This window comes from Osmerus eperlanus, chromosome 4 (assembly GCF_963692335.1).
Source record: "Osmerus eperlanus chromosome 4, fOsmEpe2.1, whole genome shotgun sequence".
Taxonomy (NCBI): Eukaryota; Metazoa; Chordata; class Actinopteri; order Osmeriformes; family Osmeridae; genus Osmerus; species Osmerus eperlanus.
Window position 1 is genome coordinate 12121686 of NC_085021.1, and position 16791 is coordinate 12138476.

General features: G+C 44.0%; 4 protein-coding genes across 6 annotated transcripts; 2 read left to right on the forward strand and 2 right to left on the reverse strand.

Annotated features, from left to right (window-relative positions):
- Positions 1-857: 857 nt before the first annotated feature.
- wu:fl23c11 (interleukin-17 receptor C) lies at positions 858-6596 on the forward strand. The gene is made up of 16 exons (XM_062459091.1): positions 858-1230; positions 1949-1973; positions 2101-2229; positions 2324-2428; positions 2533-2627; positions 2850-2949; positions 3049-3090; positions 3181-3326; positions 3425-3487; positions 3759-3816; positions 3970-4205; positions 4374-4424; positions 4523-4574; positions 4797-4892; positions 5021-5059; positions 5204-6596. The coding sequence occupies exons 1-16, from the start codon at positions 1117-1119 to the stop codon at positions 6007-6009; spliced, it is 2157 nt and encodes a 718-aa protein (XP_062315075.1). The 5' UTR covers positions 858-1116; the 3' UTR covers positions 6010-6596.
- Positions 6597-6890: 294 nt separating this feature from the next.
- Positions 6891-11439, forward strand: LOC134018822 (protein disulfide isomerase Creld1). The gene is made up of 11 exons (XM_062459092.1): positions 6891-7158; positions 7758-7888; positions 7996-8078; positions 8462-8572; positions 8650-8741; positions 8862-9041; positions 9131-9226; positions 9361-9444; positions 9542-9637; positions 9718-9858; positions 9952-11439. Exons 2-11 carry the CDS (start codon positions 7772-7774, stop codon positions 10170-10172), a joined length of 1221 nt encoding a protein of 406 aa, XP_062315076.1. The 5' UTR covers positions 6891-7158; positions 7758-7771; the 3' UTR covers positions 10173-11439.
- Positions 11440-11454: 15 nt separating this feature from the next.
- On the reverse strand, positions 11455-13221 carry LOC134018823 (uncharacterized). The gene is made up of 6 exons (XM_062459093.1): positions 12785-13221; positions 12553-12692; positions 12342-12469; positions 12182-12241; positions 11781-11970; positions 11455-11678 (listed from the first exon to the last, which is right to left on the reverse strand). Exons 1-6 carry the CDS (start codon positions 12792-12794, stop codon positions 11568-11570), a joined length of 639 nt encoding a protein of 212 aa, XP_062315077.1. The 5' UTR covers positions 12795-13221; the 3' UTR covers positions 11455-11567.
- A 110-nt stretch (positions 13222-13331) lies between these two features.
- mbd4 (methyl-CpG binding domain protein 4) lies at positions 13332-16772 on the reverse strand. 3 transcript variants are annotated; one of them, XM_062459099.1, is made up of 8 exons: positions 16513-16772; positions 16155-16282; positions 15213-16000; positions 15038-15103; positions 14813-14947; positions 14557-14706; positions 14317-14420; positions 13332-13603 (listed from the first exon to the last, which is right to left on the reverse strand). In XM_062459099.1, exons 2-8 carry the CDS (start codon positions 16259-16261, stop codon positions 13529-13531), a joined length of 1425 nt encoding a protein of 474 aa, XP_062315083.1. In that variant the 5' UTR covers positions 16262-16282; positions 16513-16772; the 3' UTR covers positions 13332-13528. The 3 variants fall into 3 exon arrangements, with proteins under 3 accessions (XP_062315083.1, XP_062315081.1, XP_062315080.1); XM_062459097.1 differs by having other exon boundaries at positions 16467-16772; XM_062459096.1 differs by lacking the exon at positions 16513-16772 and having other exon boundaries at positions 16155-16305.
- Between the last annotated feature and the right edge of the window lie 19 nt (positions 16773-16791).

Genomic DNA, 16791 nt, shown 5'->3' on the forward strand with positions numbered 1-16791 from the left:
CAATAAACAGACATGTTGTCAGTTGTTAATCAATATTCTTAGCTGATCTGCTATGGCTACATAACCTTCCTTATAGACATTCCTCAGTCAACTGCCAGGAAGGCTTCGTTTACGCAATCAGCATTCCCCAACCTTGGTCTCTCTTATTAAAACATGCAGTTGAAGCAATGTTGGCAATTGAATCATCAGACAGATCACATAATTACACTGACAGATTTGTTTTACAAATAGCCTAGGCCTGCACATTTGAAATCTGGTAGTTTTAAGTTATTACAAAAAGGTTATGCAGTAGGAGAAGACAATAGACTACATTATTTATACTTCATAACAAGGTACTAGTACTAAATACAATATATAAATATAGTAGGCCTACTAGTAGGTTCTAATAGCGATTAGGGCCTGTTCACAATTTCGCCACTATAACCAGAGAACGCGAGTGGTTGTCATGCGTTTTGTGGTGTTCGTGTGCTATTGACATTGACAGAGAGAGCATGTCATTTATCACATGGTTGAACAAGAGAAAACTGTAAAGCAGCATATTTGGACTAAACAAGTCAACACCCTAGATAATTCTCTGCGTTGATTCACTTGCGATATGCGTCAAAGTGCCCTACGGCAATGTTATGCCGCATTTGGTGTGAACAATGAAACAAGGCGAGGCGATGCGTTAAGAAGTTCAAATAACGCTTGCTAACAACAGCGTTTAGATTAAAAGTGCCTCACTTCTAACAAAAGTAAACACAAGGTGTTTTTCGCACGAACGTTTTGATTGCGGCATGACGATGGAAATTCCGCCCTCATCCATCGCCCATAGGCTACAACCTGTCAATCACAAAACTGACTATCACTCAGTCACCTTTATTTGGAACGCTATCGCACCACCCATGACAGAAGAACACTTTACTGGAAGTCGTATTCCGCTGGGTTCATGACAACCATGCACTCCCAATCGCCTAGAATGATCTCTTCTCTCTCATTTTCTTTTAAAAGTTAGGTTAATCTTATACAGTAAATTACACTGTAGGCTATGTAGTGCTTTTTGGTAATAGTCCTTGATTTGGGAATTTGGACAGCTCTTTCAAGGAGGTCCCGACCAAACAGTGGACTTTATTGGGAATGGATCACCAAGTTCGTCTAATTTATTTTCTATTTCCGTTGATATGCTCTATAACAGCAACAATACTTCAAATAATCGACCCTGAACCAGCACAGCAAACTACATGCAGCAAGGTAAAACTAGTATTGTACTTCGTGTAAAAAAGATGTGGCTATGAGGAGTATGATGAGTTTGAGGAAATCCTGGATCATTAATCAATCCATAATAATGATTACTGGTGGAATAAGCTTTATTATCACATAGCCTACTGTCAATTGAAGTAAATAATTTGTTTTATCTCTGTGTGTATGCATTGTATTTATGTGTAGGTGTGTGTTTGTTTTTTTGAAACACTAGAATTTGCTTTCTTACCATTATGCAAAAGGTTACAAAGATATAAAATTGAAATTGTTAGTTTGTGTTCTATCTCTTAACACACTTTGAGAATCAAATACTGACCCACTTTACCTATAAGTGTACGTTTTAATAAATATGCTCACGGACAACACGTACTGCAACACAACAGCATTATTACTAATTCACTAGCAGACTCGAACATGACACCAAACTCCAAGGCTTTAGGGCTCTGTTTTCACAGTAGTTCTCTGTCCCTAAAGGTACTAGGGCAAGATTTATTTAACTTCTTTACACACTGTAGTACTGATCAGAAATACCATATTGGCCCAATTGAAATACCCCAATGTCAATAAGACGTGTTATTATTTGATTACAAATCAGGAATCTTAAATATAATGTTTGTTTGTTATACGTATAATGTTTTTTTCACAGTACAGTTTATCAATGTTCACCAAGCTGGTATGTTACACAGCCTTTCTGTTTTTTTCCCCTCAGGGGTTGACTGACTGCAGTCAAAAAGGTAAGCCCTCAAATTACTTAATGAGGGCTGTTGAGAGTTTATAAAATGAAGAAATGCTATAGAATTTCCAATTGCCAATGGCTTTCTTCTTTCACTCTCTTTCTCTCTTGTCATTCTTGTACTCTAGCTGCGGTCGTTCCGTTTGAGGAGGGTCCTGTAAACATCAGCCGACTAGACCTCAAACTGTTTCTATGTTGTACAAACAGAATAGACTGCAAACTGTGCTTGCGTATTCAGCTCTACCTCTCAGCCCAAGGTACCAAGCCACAGAGAGGAATTACATGCCAATTTGGCAATGTTAAAGTGAGGTAGGAACATGGACTGATGCTGGTGAATTTGCACTGTCACAGGTCAGCATGTGGACGAGGAGGTGTCTGGTGACTATGGAGAGTACAGGAACCTGGATAAGTTGGTAGTACAAGGGAGTAGTAGGGAGGTGACAGGCATCCCAACAGGCAAGAAAACACATGCTCTACTGAGTTGAATATGACTGTGTCTTTGGCACAGCCACTAATAAACTCTGCTAACAATCTATTCTGCTCCTCTCTTTGTATTTCAGAAGTGTGTTATAGCTTCCCTAACTTCCAGCCTCGATGTACGGAAGTGAGGTTCAGATGCTGTCACTCTGCACGGAGTGAGCCATTCTTATTTGAGGTACCTAGCCTTATATCCTCCTACAACCACTTATCTCTGGGACAGACGATTGCATGTTACTGTTTTATGTTAATCTGACAATATCATCACATATTATCCTCAATATCATAAAACACACGTGGGCGTTGCTCCAGAAGAATGTTAAGCTGGTGTAAATGTGATGTTGTCTTTGTTTTCTGTGTCTTGTCTATGTATGTGGTGTTTCTATGTGTGTGACTCCAGATGTGGCTGTCCTTCCTGGCTAAGGCAAGGTTTGGCAGCCCAGTCCTCGTCACACTGCTCAATATAGCGAGCACCATTACCATCCCATCATTACAAGAAGGTACAGTAAAGATACAGATACAGTAAAGATATACATTATTCTCATCTTTTTTGGGTAGGATGATTAATCAAAAATCTTGTCTGCTTGTTTGTCTCTTAGTTTGTTCCCCTGACCTGTATGTTTCAGTTGAAGAGTGTGATGGTAAGTAAAATATTTTTTGATTGCTGATTCTGCTGATTTGCACACTTTATGTGTCCTGCCTGGTGATTCACATATGACAACAATTCTTAGTGCCCAAGCTTCAAGCTGTGACTGACCTGAGGAAAGGTGTGGTTCTGCTCCAATTGGACAACTCTAGTCTGACACAGACCAAGGAGATGGTGATGTGCCAGATGTTTGGGACAGGAGTGGGTGGAGTTTGCAGAAAACAGAATTGGGTGAGTAAATTCCAAAGAACTTCAGCAATTTTCTGCTCACAAACTCCAAATCCTTGTACTGTTGTGAATCATGCAATTGAGTTCTCTACTTTTTTCAGCACAAAGACCAGAGGGAGATGGCTATTCCTCTGACTTCTATTGCACCTTGCTTGTGTTTTCGGGTAAATTTGATTCTCAAAAATATTAGAATATGAAACTGAATGCAAGAATGATCCCTTTGTGTATTTAATGAGTCACGCTTACTATACACGGTACTATAAATCTTTCACTTGCCAACTCCTCCAATCCCCACCCACTTTTTCCAAACGCACACAGCTTGTGTGCATAGCGTGTGTGTAGCATTTGTAATGCATTGAGGATGTGAAGTAAACAGGACAGTATACACAGTACAGAAGTATAACATTTTCTTACATCTAACTTTCTCTGTGTCAGGTCAGGTGGAAAGGAAAGGAACTTCACAACATGGTCTGCCCCTTCCTTAACCACCAAGGTAGGACACCATTTGTCTGACTTAGGGTTTGTGGCATAACACAAATAAAAATTGGGTAGTCACATTACAACAAAAGCAAAGTGTAGGCTACCTTATATTGCATTTATGTCCTGCTAGGCACTTTGTAATGGCAGAATAATTATTTTGGTTCAGAAATCTTCAGAAGAATGCGGGATAACGTGTCTGTGTCTGTGGTGGAGGCACAGACGAGGGAGGGCAATGGCAAAGCTCTTCAATGGAACCTGACTGCTCCCTGTAGACTAAAGGGGGAACTCTGGCTGTGCAGGACAGATGTGGTGGCAGGCCAGTGTGTGGAGGTGGAGGGTTCCAGACAAAAACTGAATAACCAGTCCAGTGATGGCTGGATTGCCACTCTCTATGGACACTGGGTAATGACTGTGTGGAGTTATGGTTAATGTGAGACCTTCAGTAGAGGTTGTTCTTTGGTTCCTGATCTCACATTAGCTTGGCTTTGACCTAAACCTTTCCATACTTTATACATTTAGAGGATGATTTCTGAGACTGTGTCTAATTGTTTGTGGGTTTTATTTGGACAGAAATGGGGAGAGTTCCTTAATGTGATCCCCGATCCTGCTCTCTGTGTACAGGTAAGTCACTTTCTCTAGAGGTGTAGGTTGGTAATGAAGTAAAATTGATTTAAAAAAACTGCTGTATTTATAGAGAACATGTGGGCTCTTTTGTCAAGGTGAAAGTGCAGGGAATGGATTCTGACCTGGAGCCAGTGTGTCCATTTGCAAGTAAGAATCTTTCAGATTTCAATTCTATGTTTAAATGTGTGTCCTAGCTGTCTTTGGTTAACCCCCTGTATATCTACTGAATCAAGCACCACACATTAGCTGGTGTTCCATTAGCTGAAAGGATTGTTGGCCGAAATAATAACGACAAAGAAAGATTACAGTATTTCAGTTATTACAGCTTTTTTACAGGTGCAGTCTCAACTATTTATCTGTGTTGTCCAGGAACCCGTGGACGATGGACTATGCCTTTGCTTTTTGGTCTGTTGTTCATCTGTCTGAGCATTCCAGCAGCCTTTGTCATACAGGGTGTCCTGAAAGGTTTGTTAATCATCTACTGAGTACAAAACATACAGTAGTCAGCCTCGGAACTCGTTTTCTCTGTAATAACACTTAGATCTCACACACATTGTATTGTGTTGTGATTGTATTCATTCTTATCCCTCTAGGATATTTGTGGAGGTGGTTGAAAGAGGATGACATAAAAGGTTTGCAAAAAATAATTGGTCTATTACTTGTTTTTACTTTTGCAGTTCACTTCCTACATTCTATAGGGTGATATGTACTGTATATATATTTTTTTTGTGGCATCTATCAATTCCTGGCTGCATCTCTCCCTATCTCTGTCTCAGGTGCAGTAGGAGGGGGTCATGTGGTGCTGCTGTACCTCCCTGATGAGGACCCAGCTTTATCAGGGCTGGTAGGTCGCCTGGGCACGTCCCTTCAAGCTCTGGGCTTAAGTGTATCTTTAGACCTGTGGAGTCAGGCTGAACTTGGTGTCTTGGGCCCTGTACCCTGGCTTCACTCCCGGCTGGACCGTCTGCAGAGACAAGGGGGCAAGGTGATCCTAGTGCTGACCAAGACATCATGGGACAGGGCTGAGGACTGGGGCCACCGGGGCTGGGGTAGGGATTCTCCCAAAGGGATGGAAGAGGGAGAAGCAGATGGGGATTGTCCTGCCCCATCGTATTCAGATGTCTTCAGTGCCTCGTTTAGCTGCATACTAGCAGACTACCTGCAGGGTCGTGCTGGTGAGCGCTTTGCTTTGGTGCAGTTGGAGTCTCTGCCTCCCCAGCTGGCTGGGGGTAGCAGGCCCTTGCCTGAACTCTTTCGCGGGCTCCCCCTCTTCAGTCTGCCCTCCCAGAGCCTGGGCTTTCTGACTGAACTGGCCATACGAGGGCGTGGAGCTACTGTGTCTGGGCGAAGGCGACGTGCTGGGGGGCTGAGGGCTGCCTCAAGGGCCCTGGCAGGAGGACTGAGGGGCTTTACTGGTGAGTCCACTGTGTTTCGGCTAGCAGGCGTGTCCCAAGACTGTGTTGGAACAGAGGTGGAGGACCTTTGGGAAACTGTACCCCTGCAGCCATCGCTGTCTCTTCCCTCCACCCCACCATCCAGCCCCGATACATGTTCCAAGACCGTTGGCTTAGACTGGGTTTGACAGGGCAGGAGAGGCTGTGGAGCCGTCAGAAGCCTAGCATATGAGGACAGCTGTGACCATTGTAGCACTACTGTAAAACTATTTGGTTTCAAGAACTTATTACCCCAAATACTATGGGTTATGTAAAGTTATGTTTCATCATGTTTCATAATAGGCTTGAAAAGGAGAAAGTTACTTTCGTAAACTACTACTTCACACTTTATTGTATTTCTAACTCTAAATGTGTAGTGTTAACTATATCAGAATATGGTCGATAAGCTTACCTTCTTACAACATACATTTTTGCTCATGGGTGTGGTTATATGTTTTGCCTTATGTGAAGTGATGTAATTTTTTGCCATATTAACTTGACATGTATACATGTAACATATTGTAAATCAGCAGAGTGTGTTCTGAGTGTGTGTGCTATGGGATTGTACATGCTTGTGTTTGTAATATGGGATGTAGATAAATGTAGCTACTGTTCGACTTCAATGTCCAGATCCTTATTTTTTTCTATGCATTTTTCTATGTTTCCATTTAGTATTTTTTGGAAATGTTGATGTGCATATTCACAGGGCTTTTTTAATAAACTAAAACAAAACCTCCTTTTGTTTTGGGATGACATAATAAAACAAGCAAAAACAAATGGCGATCTAGTCATTGCCTGAATTTCATGTGTATTTTAACCCCCAAAGCCAATGTCCAAAACTATCACAAAATATTTCTATCAGAGAATGTAAGCAAACCTTCAACTTTTGGTAGGTATCTTGACACAAGCTGTAACCTTAATTTACTGTAACACGTTGAGTGCACCTGCCATTCATCCTTGGCATGTTCACAGTAGCAGACACGCCTCTTTTAGTACTCGGCGGATCATGATTGGGTCTCGAACGAAATCACAATGGGGTTTGGCCGTTTCTATCCATGCAGCTGGGATGCGAAAATAGCAGATGTGAAGGGGGACCGAAGGGGGAGTTATCATTAGCACTCCCTTTTATGAGCAGCTAGCTAGCTAACTATTTATGAAGGTTAGCTAGCTGCGCACGAGTCAACGAACAGCACCAGGCAATAATATAATCCAGAAAACAGCATCGCTAGCTAGCAGTGTTTTAGTCAGACGTCGCAGAGGAAGCTTGATAACGTGCGAGTCTGTCTCTCAAACTGCAGGTAGGATCAGCGATGAAGCTAGGCTTGCTATCTAGCTAGCCCACAGTACAGCCTAGTACTTGTAGCTAGCTAAAATGAAAGCTCTGTGGGCTAGCTAGCCGGCGAGTTGTCTATGTAAAATACTTGAAGTAACTGATAACGGTCAATTTCTATGATTTTATAAGCTCTCATTTGACATGTGAAGTTAATTTGACGTTAGCATGCACGCAGCTTGCCATCTTCGCAGAGTTAGAGCTATAGCTACTGTCTAGTTTGATGATGCTGATGATAGTGTTAGCCTCTAATCAGGTCAGGACGTCCCCCTTGGCGACACACATGATCGCTGTCAAGGTTGAGAAACATGGATTTGAGATCACATTAGGCCTACTCAAAATGCCTACAATATTCAAATACTACTAATAATATATCTAATAATGAGTAATAATAATATTCTGTAAAGAACAAAATAATCCTGTGAACAACTCATAACACTTGGATTTTGGTTTCCCTGTTTCATCAAAGGACTAGAACCTGTCTACAGTATTTATGTAGTTCAACATCTGTCCGATCCAGTATCATCAGTACTTATTTCCTGTCTCCCTGCTGTTTGTCTATCCTAGCTGTGTGCAGCGCCATGTGGTGCTCGTGGCCCCTGCTCCCAGCCCTGGTGCTTTTCTCAGTGCTCTCAGTGGTCCAGGTACAGACAGCACCCTGCCAGACATGTCGCAAACTCACTGACAGTTTCCTCAAGGTCAGTCTCACTTTCTCACTCATTGTGTTCTTTGTCTCTGGTTCTATGTTTCTTATCTTCCTCCTCATTTACCATCTGTTATTATGTGATCTTTCTCTTACCTCTAGGGCCTGGAGAGAACAGCCAATAAGAACTTTGGGGGTGGTAACACTGCCTGGGAAGAGGAGAAGCTGGCTAAATATGAACGCAGGTGAGGGTGGGCTCAACATGTTTCATCTCTGAGATGAATGGAATGCCAGGCATTGTATCATGGCTTTGTGTAAGTCAGTTACCATTGACAATGTGGGCCTGATGCTTTCATACAAAGGTCTGTTACCTGATGCTTCTTACATTAATTATATGCTGATTAAAGCTACCTGCAGTAGCCCAGTGGTGCCGTTGTAAGGTTGAGTAATACGGAACTAATTCCAGTGTTGGAGGCATACACGTGTGCTTGCCTGGGGGATTGAGTATGTGTACAGTATCTGGAAGGTTATCTGTTTGAATTTAAAAGAAGAAACAGATGATCACAGTCCTCATGGTTTACAGTGCTCTTTCCTCCTCCTGAGCCTCGCCCAATATCTTCTGTTTTAGTGAGACTCGCCTGCTGGAGATTGTAGAGTCGGCCTGTGAGACTTCTGACTTTGACTGTAACCGATTGCTGGAGCAGATAGAGGACCAGGTGGAAACATGGTGGTTTCACAGGTGTGTGTGTGTGTGCTGTAAAGTACCAGTAACTCACCCGTCACTGCCTTAACCACCACTGCTTGTGTGTCCTGTAGGCAGCAGGAGGCTCCAGACCTGTTTGAGTGGCTGTGTATAGAGGAGCTCAGACTCTGCTGTCCACCGGGGCGCTTTGGACCCCAATGCCAAGGTTGTGCGTTGATCTACTATACAAACATGTATAGTAGTTAAACAGCCTTAGCCTCACACATCTCCCCTAGGTTCACTGTACAGAGAGGATGGCTTATATCTGGGTTTGATCCTCCTGCAGAATGTCAGTCTGGGCCAGGAGGAGTGTGTGGAGGTCTGGGCCGCTGCGAGGGAGAGGGAACACGTCTTGGAGACGGTGACTGTGTCTGTGACCCCGGATACTCGGGCCAGCTGTGTCAGAGCTGTGCCGACGGCTACTACAGGGAGAAAAGCTCCAATCACAGCACAGCTGGCTGCGCAGGTAGTCAATCACAGACAGTCTGATGGACGGCCAGTCGCATGCAGATGTATCGATACTAAAAGTTTTTTTTTTTTTTGTCATGACTGTAGCATGCTACCACTCATGCAAGAAGTGTACCGGGCCCGAGGATTACAAATGTCTAGACTGCAAACCTGGATGGATCCTCCATGACAACAAGTGTGTGGGTAAGTACATATGTGTGTGTCTCTCTCTCTCTCTCTCTCTCTCTCTCTCTCTCTCTCTCTCTCTCTCTCTCTCTCTCTCTCTCTCTCTCTCTCTCTCAGTGTAACTTCTAATATAATCAGCCTTTTTCATGTAGACACTGATGAGTGTGGCACAGAACTGGCTCGATGTCCCTCCAACACCTACTGCCACAACACAGATGGATCATACGAGTGCAGAGGTAGGAGCCTTCTCAGTAAACATGGTTCTGTTACATGTATCGGGATTCATAAGAGTTTGTAGTAAACCCTGTGTTTCCCTGCTCTGCACCGACCCAGGCTGTGACCAGGCATGCGTGGGCTGTATGGGCAGTGGACCAGCCCGCTGTAAAAAGTGTGCCCGTGGATACAAGCTCAAAGGAGCCAAGTGCCTAGGTGAGAGAGTTCATCAGTGTTTGTGTTTAGTATCTCTTTCCCTCTCTGTGTAAACATCATCCTCTCTGTCTCTCTTTCAGACGTAGATGAGTGTAGCGAGAGGGCCATAGCATGCCCAGGCCTGAATGAAGCCTGTGTAAACGAGGAGGGCTCCTTCCATTGTGACTGTGCTGATGGCTTCATCCGCCGAGACAGCATCTGTGTAGAGAACCAGCCACCCAGTAACTTACACACACACACACACACACACATATGTATGTTAAGTAACTTTTGAACAGCAGCCTCAATAAACCTTTGGTAATCTCTTTCCTTAGGTGGTCCAGAGAAAGGTCTGTTTGATGACATGACAGATGACGAGGTCCTGGTCCTACAGCAGATGTTTTTTGGCGTGGTTATCTGTGCCCTAGCAACGCTCGCTGCCAAGGGCGACATGGTGTTCACAGCCATCTTCATCGGGGGCGTGGCTGCAATGGCCGGCTACTGGCTGACAGAGAAGGGCGACCGAATGCTGGATGGATTTCTGAAGGGACGATAGCCTATCAGACGCCATGGATTCGGGAAATAGAAGACACTTGGAATGCAAGCCAATTAACAGATTCAGTTGGAATGGCTACAGCTTTACTGGCCAGTTAAGGAGGTGTTGGTTTTAGTGTTGGGTGACCGAGGGGTGTAAGGAGAGGCGCAGTGGGGAGACATTGCCTTTCGTACGATGGACAATACAAAGAAGATGACTACAGATAATGGTTAAGTTATTTAAAATAGGACCAGGTACAAGAGCTAAAGACACGAGCTATTCAGAAAATATTGAAGACACAGACCATGTGTGCACTGATAATGGATCTAAACTTGAGCCCCTGACTTTGTCCTAGGAGAGCGAATGGGGGCACAGGAGACTTCTACTGATTGTTACTAAGTTATTATGCATTTGTATCTTATACTGGGCAAAACTTTGCTCCAATATGATGTCTATTGCCTCCACACAATCTAGACCGTGACCACTTATAATGCATCCTTGGTTTTTCCTGGATGCTGTTACTTTGACACCCAGGCTTTTGTGCAGCTGGGAGAGAGACAGGTGGAGCGCCTGACCCTGCTGCTATATGGATGAAAGTGCGGAGAAGATACTGCTGTCCAATATAGAAACACTGTTCATTTTTTGTCTCCATTAGGACTTTTGCACAGAACGACTCTAGGTATGAATGCATGAATAACAGAAACTGCAGCAGCTGATGATGTCCTGTATCTTTCAGATCTTCTTTCAGTTATGCTCTGATTGGCATGAAAGTGTATAGCTGCCTGTTGCCCCTTCTTTCTTATTTACTGTTAGATGTTAGACACTGTAAGGATTCAAGGCCCATCATGACCCATCAGGGCCCAGTCACTTTGCCCCGTAGCAGGTGAATGAGTGAAATTGTGTGGCTGTAGTGGTATAACAAATCCAATGTTGTACATCAGCAGACAAGGATGTTACCCATTCTGCTTCTGCATTTTAATTTATTTTTAAACTATGATTTATTACGTGTGGGTCTTGTTGTAGTATGTTAATGGTAGGCCCTGCTCCGTGAGACCCAGGTTCCTTGATCAGGTCTGACTGCACTACTTAAGCTACTTGATTGGTCCAAATCCATCCATGTTTTTATCTGTGACTCATTCAGAATCAGACTCAGAATGTACTGTAGCACACGCTGATGAGAGCTGACCACGTACACGTTCCTTTGCCACATTTCTCATGGTCCATGTCTCCGTTTCATGACAACTTTGTGTATATTTGTCGTCCACTCAATAAATTTGCATCATCATTATGGATAGACATTTAATTTTGTTGTACTTTTCCATAAATGTAGACATCTCATACACCCCCCCCCCCTGATTTGTTGACACATGCAGTAGTGTTATAGGATGTGGCAGAGCAGAATCTGAGCCTGTGTGTCTACTTCAGAGTGCCGCTCCAGTTGATAGGGTTGAGGTGCAGCAGTTCTTTCTCCCTCATTGCCTCCAGGGAGCGAGTTAAGACCCTGTCCCTCCAGCGCTGCTCCATCAGCTACAGACACACAGGGAAGAGGGAAGGATAGATGACCATGTTCGCCTTCACTTGGATATCATTGAAGATCAACAGCGCAGCCAACATTTGGACATGTGGTACCCTCTTGTTCTCATCTCTGTAATGTGTCATCTCTTTGCTGTGATGGACCCTCTTCTCCCTCTCGTTGGACAGAGCTAGGCGATCTACTTCCCGCAGAAACTCCGCCTCTGCAGCCTTACTGGCCATCTGCATGCTCTGCCCCGCCCTTTTCTCCTCTATCTGTCTCTTGAGATGCTCCCGCACTTCCTTCCTGGAAGACAGGATTGTTTTTCAAGCCAGAGAGCCCCTACAAACCATTAGAACGATAATTATAATTGATAGGGAAGGAGAAGGCACTAGAAGCCAGTTTCAGAGAGAGGTGGGGGTGGGGCATGGGAATCAGTACAGATAACTACAGTTTGTATCACATCAATCAAAATTATGACTCAGTAAGGAATACTATGTGCAAAATAATTGACTACCTGTACTCCTCTCTCTCAGTGCTGGTGCCATAGAATGGCTTACGCCAGACTTGGTGATACCTTAAATATGCATAGGAAAAAAGGTATTACCAACTCATCAAAGGTACTAAAATCCCCATAGCATCTGACAATATCATAAGCTCTGCTTAGTCAGACTTACTTAAAGTACTCTTTTCTCTGCATGAACAATGTTCTCTGGTGGTTATGATGGTGAACTGCCAGTGTCTCCAGCCAGACAGTGCGTTTACGGACTAGAGGTGGATGTAGGGGGTCCAGTCTAGGTATACTCTGGTGAGTTGTTACATAATACAAATCCTTAGTGGTGGCAAGATAAATAGTCACCAGAAAGGTAATTCAGATGTGGAGCTTACCTGGTTAACTGTAAGAGACAAAGTAGAAGGAGAGAGCAGTGGCAATGTCACAGATGTGACCATCAGGTAGCGACTCTGATGGATAGGTGTGGCACTTGGAATGGACACAGGTGTGGCAGTGGAAGTTTGACGCACAGCAGCTGTGTAGGTGAAACAGGTGAGATATTGACTGACAGTTGACATTTGATGCTAAGATAGTACCACATAAAAGCCACACCAAAGTTGTGCTTACGTAGTTTCATTCTGTAGTTGTATCCTTCTGTAGTTTCCTCGTGTTCAACAACCAATTGAGTCCAGTTTTAGTACAAAAACGTCTGTAAGGTCACTCAACTTTATGGCACTCCTTATCGCTACTGTTTCAGAAACTTGTAGCTTGTGAAGTATTGAAACATAAAAGGAATATACTGGTCTAAACCTCTAGCACAATAACATGTTAAGTAAGATAGATAGGTACTGAAGTCATAAACGAGCTAACAAGAGTGTTTAGTCGTTGGCAACAGTTGCCTTAGGAATCAGGTTACTCTTATGTAGAGAAAGCTGGCGCTGTGCGCCGTACAATGCACCACTGCCCTTCAAAAGAAAATGTATTAGCATGGGAACAAGGACCTGAACATCTATAGTCAGACAACAGCTGTACTAGCTCATTAACCCTCTTCAAAATATATTGAAGTGAATGTTACTACTGCAAAGTGCAAATAGGGCTTTAAGATTAAAATAAAATATTTCCTCATATATCGGAACAATTATAAAGAAGAAATAAGTCCATAAAGTACATAAAACAAAGTATTTTATTTGAAACAAACACATAGCATGATGTACGAGGCTCACTGACGAAGTATTCAAATGTCTGGGTTCCAGTATGGCAGGTTTGTGGGCTTGTGAGCAAGGATTCAGGTCCACCCTTGTTGATAAAACAGGTTTTGCTGGAAAATTAGGAAAATGGATCCTGCTGTTTGGCAGACTTGTTGTAGACATGTTAAATGCCTAGACTTTCAGAGTTCTCCTGCAGCCAAGTGTGATACTTGTTCAACTTGTGATCCTGGGGAGTCACCTGGAATAAGACACACACCATAAGCTCACTGTTGACAAAAGCTTATATTACATTTAGTCATTTAGCACAAGCTCTAATCCAGAGTGACTTACAGTAATTACAGGGACATTCCCCCCGAGGCAAGTAAGGTGAAGTGCCTTGCCCAAGGACACAACGTAATTTTAAACGGCCGAGAATCGAACCGGCAACCTTCTGATTAACAGCCCTTCCCTAACCGCTCAGCCATCTGACCCCAAATAAAAACCTATTTGATATGATAATTTATTTTATCCAAAGCGATGTACAGGGGACAGTTTGAATCAGGCGGAGCTGGTTTATGCAGGAGACTCCGAGACCTAGCACGTCACTAGCAACTCGTCATATCACGCAGTCGGGGCACACCTTAGCAGGGCGGTCTATTTAAACAGGATATCGCTTTATATCGGTTCTGTGTCCCTTTCGTAGGGGGAATGCGTTCGCTGCTCTCTGCTCGGATGTCGAGACGGTGTCTCCGTTGGATGCGGCAGGAAGCCGAGCAGAACCATTATGCCAAAACATGTATTTTATCGTGTGTAATAAAGTATCAAGTAATCACTACTACTGAGTCCTCCTGCCTGAACTTGGGACAACTTGACCAGAAGGACACTGAGTTAGTGTTCCACCCATCTCCATGGTGGGAGACAGCACTGAATATTAGGCACATAATGATATAACTCCTTGTATGACTCACTCACCTGTCTCCATTCCTCCACGCAAAATATTCTGTAGGAGTCATTGCCATACTTTCCAATGCCATGGAGCTCTATGGGGTAACGCCACTTCTTAATCAGGTACTCATCTGTATAGGACACAAAGAAGTATGAGGCTGTGTAACACAAAAGTGGATCTGGGAATTTTGACTTAAGAGTCACCTTGTAGTAATTAGAAAATCATTTTTGCCTGTGAACCAGGACATGTTTGGAGAGTGGACTCACCAGAGAACCTGATGATGGTTTTGGCTCGGAGCTCATACAAGCCCAGAGGCCTGAGCAGCTCAGCCAGGGGCTTCCAGTCAGCTCCCCGGGTCACCTCTGCTGATGGGTACTGTTTAAAGAACTGCCACAGCACTGGGATGGCCATTTTACCTGGTTGAAAGAGGACACATAGACACTTACTCTTGTATTTCTCCATGCTACTGTGTGTGTGTGTGTGTGTGTGTGTGTGTGTGTGTGGGGGGGGGGGTGTAGTCACCGCTGGTCTTGTTAAGGAAGATGGTGGCCACCAGAAGTTTCCAAGGATGATGAAATAGGGTTTCTTGTACCAAGTTAAAGGGGGAGCGAGGGGGGATCCACTTCTTCAATGCTTTTCTCCTGGGGGGACTCAGACCTGGGTAGAGACAGTACACCAGTCTCAAGAACCATTCCATTTCTGACCCTTTGACATGCATTGATACCTATTACTCAGTTTAACCATTACCCTCTTTTAGTGCCTTCCTGCTGAAGTAAGGACTAGTCTTCCGTTTGTCTACCGACAACTTTGATTCTGCATAGCAAGAGGACATGACAGACCATCAGATTTGAGTTTCATTTAGCAACAAAACGGACCAATACTGACATTGTTCATGACTGGTACAGACAAAATAGAAACTTACTTCTACTGGAATCTATCACTGGTGTAGGGCTCCCTCCAGTGGTCTCAGGAGATGACAACAGCTCCACCTGTTCCGGCACCTCTGTTTCCAAGTCGCCCATAGCCTCACCCTTAGCATCAGGCTTCCTAACCTTCTCCCCCTCAACCAAGCCCTCATCTTCCCCCTCACTCTCAGTGGCTGACTGAATCGTCACTACTGGAGCAGGAAGCTGAGAAACTGTACGTTTCTCCTGTTGGCCAATAGAAGGATCTAGTGGGTCAGCAGGCCGGGGCAGTCTCAGTATCTTCTCCCTCAGCAGCCCTTTCCTTTGAGGACTCTCCAGGATGACATCCTCAGCTGCTGATGAGCCCTTTTCAGCTGAATCACTGCCATCCTTATCCTTGCTAGATAAGTCATGAGTGTTTCTCTGAGGGATGTCTTTGTTGATGTCAGGTGGCGGGATACCAGTGTCTGTGCAACTCCTTGTCGCATCTCTGTGATTGTCCCTGACGAAGGGAGCTGTGTCAGAAGACTGCTGGGTAAGAATGGTGATTTGGTCTCTGTGTCTGGTCCTCTGCCTACAGGATGTGGATAAGGCGGCTTGTTTTCTGCTGTTCGGCAGCTTCTCCTGTCTCTCCTTCTGTCTGGTTTCCCTCTTCTGTCCCTCCTGACAGGCCAAGGAAAGAGGGGTTTCTGCACCGCCACCCTTGGTGGAGAAGTCAAAGTGTTCCACGTGTAAATCTCTTCCTTCATCTTGGAGGAGAAAGGCTTGAAGAGATGCCCTTGACCGAAACCTCTGTCCCTGGGGACTGCAGAGAAAGTAATCTGATTGCCTAATGTGGTATTGATGGTCTGATTCCAGCCACAATGCACTTATCCTCGTGCTGAGTGATCACTATTGAGTTAAGCTTACATAATTGTGACAACACATTGCATTAAATAATGAAAAAGATGTACTGTCACCTTGTTATATAGACGTCCATTTTACCAGCTGTCTTTCCAGTTTTCCGCTGTTTCACCACTCTCACCCAGCCTGGTGGCATCCTAGAAGCTTGGCATGACTCCTCCATGAATCCAATGGGGCTTGGGGTCTGAGAGTTCATCACAAACAGATCTACGTTGAGGTCTGTGTTTTTGAGTTATTTGTTTGTGACAGTCATTGCGTGAGTTCGGATTTATGAGCAGTGTTCAGTACCTGTCTAACAGTACGAACCCGGGATCGCCTGAGTATAAGGCTGAAATCTTATGATGATGAGAGCACGTTTTCCGACTTACCATGAAAGCCTACAATATCCTTCAGTTTTTGCTTGACATTGCTCACTGTTGTGAAGATCTTGCAAGCCACGGATTTTTCAGCCTGAATAATTGTTCAGGCACTAGTTATGATGAAGTTAACATCACACGTTGCTTTCTCTATTGTACTAGCCTATGATTCTTTAACCAGATTGGACGGAGTATAAAATAAAATCAAAACTACAATTTAACCATGAAATATTGTATTTATTCGCGCAAATCTGAACACCATGGTAGCAAGCTAGCCTAGAGAGTTGCAACGTTTATCCAAGCTTCAGACGTCATATGACGTGCGCAAACGCAGATC

Coding starts and splice junctions, on each gene's coding strand:
- wu:fl23c11 (XM_062459091.1), top strand. CDS start 1,117: ATGGATCACCAAGTTCGTCTAATTTATTTTCTATTTCCGTTGATATGC. Junction 4,206..4,373: donor CCACTCTCTATGGACACTGG/GTAATGACTGTG, acceptor TTATTTGGACAG/AAATGGGGAGAGTTCCTTAA. Junction 4,893..5,020: donor CATACAGGGTGTCCTGAAAG/GTTTGTTAATCA, acceptor TTATCCCTCTAG/GATATTTGTGGAGGTGGTTG.
- LOC134018822 (XM_062459092.1), top strand. CDS start 7,772: ATGTGGTGCTCGTGGCCCCTGCTCCCAGCCCTGGTGCTTTTCTCAGTG. Junction 7,889..7,995: donor TCACTGACAGTTTCCTCAAG/GTCAGTCTCACT, acceptor TCTTACCTCTAG/GGCCTGGAGAGAACAGCCAA. Junction 8,079..8,461: donor CTGGCTAAATATGAACGCAG/GTGAGGGTGGGC, acceptor CTTCTGTTTTAG/TGAGACTCGCCTGCTGGAGA.
- LOC134018823 (XM_062459093.1), bottom strand. Junction 12,470..12,552: donor TGTCTCTTACAGTTAACCAG/GTAAGCTCCACA, acceptor ACAACTCACCAG/AGTATACCTAGACTGGACCC. Junction 11,679..11,780: donor ACAGAGATGAGAACAAGAGG/GTACCACATGTC, acceptor GTGTGTCTGTAG/CTGATGGAGCAGCGCTGGAG.
- mbd4 (XM_062459096.1), bottom strand. CDS start 16,294: ATGAACTCTCAGACCCCAAGCCCCATTGGATTCATGGAGGAGTCATGC. Junction 16,001..16,154: donor ATGGACGTCTATATAACAAG/GTGACAGTACAT, acceptor CTTTCTCTGCAG/TCCCCAGGGACAGAGGTTTC. Junction 14,421..14,556: donor AACCATCATCAGGTTCTCTG/GTGAGTCCACTC, acceptor TGTCCTATACAG/ATGAGTACCTGATTAAGAAG.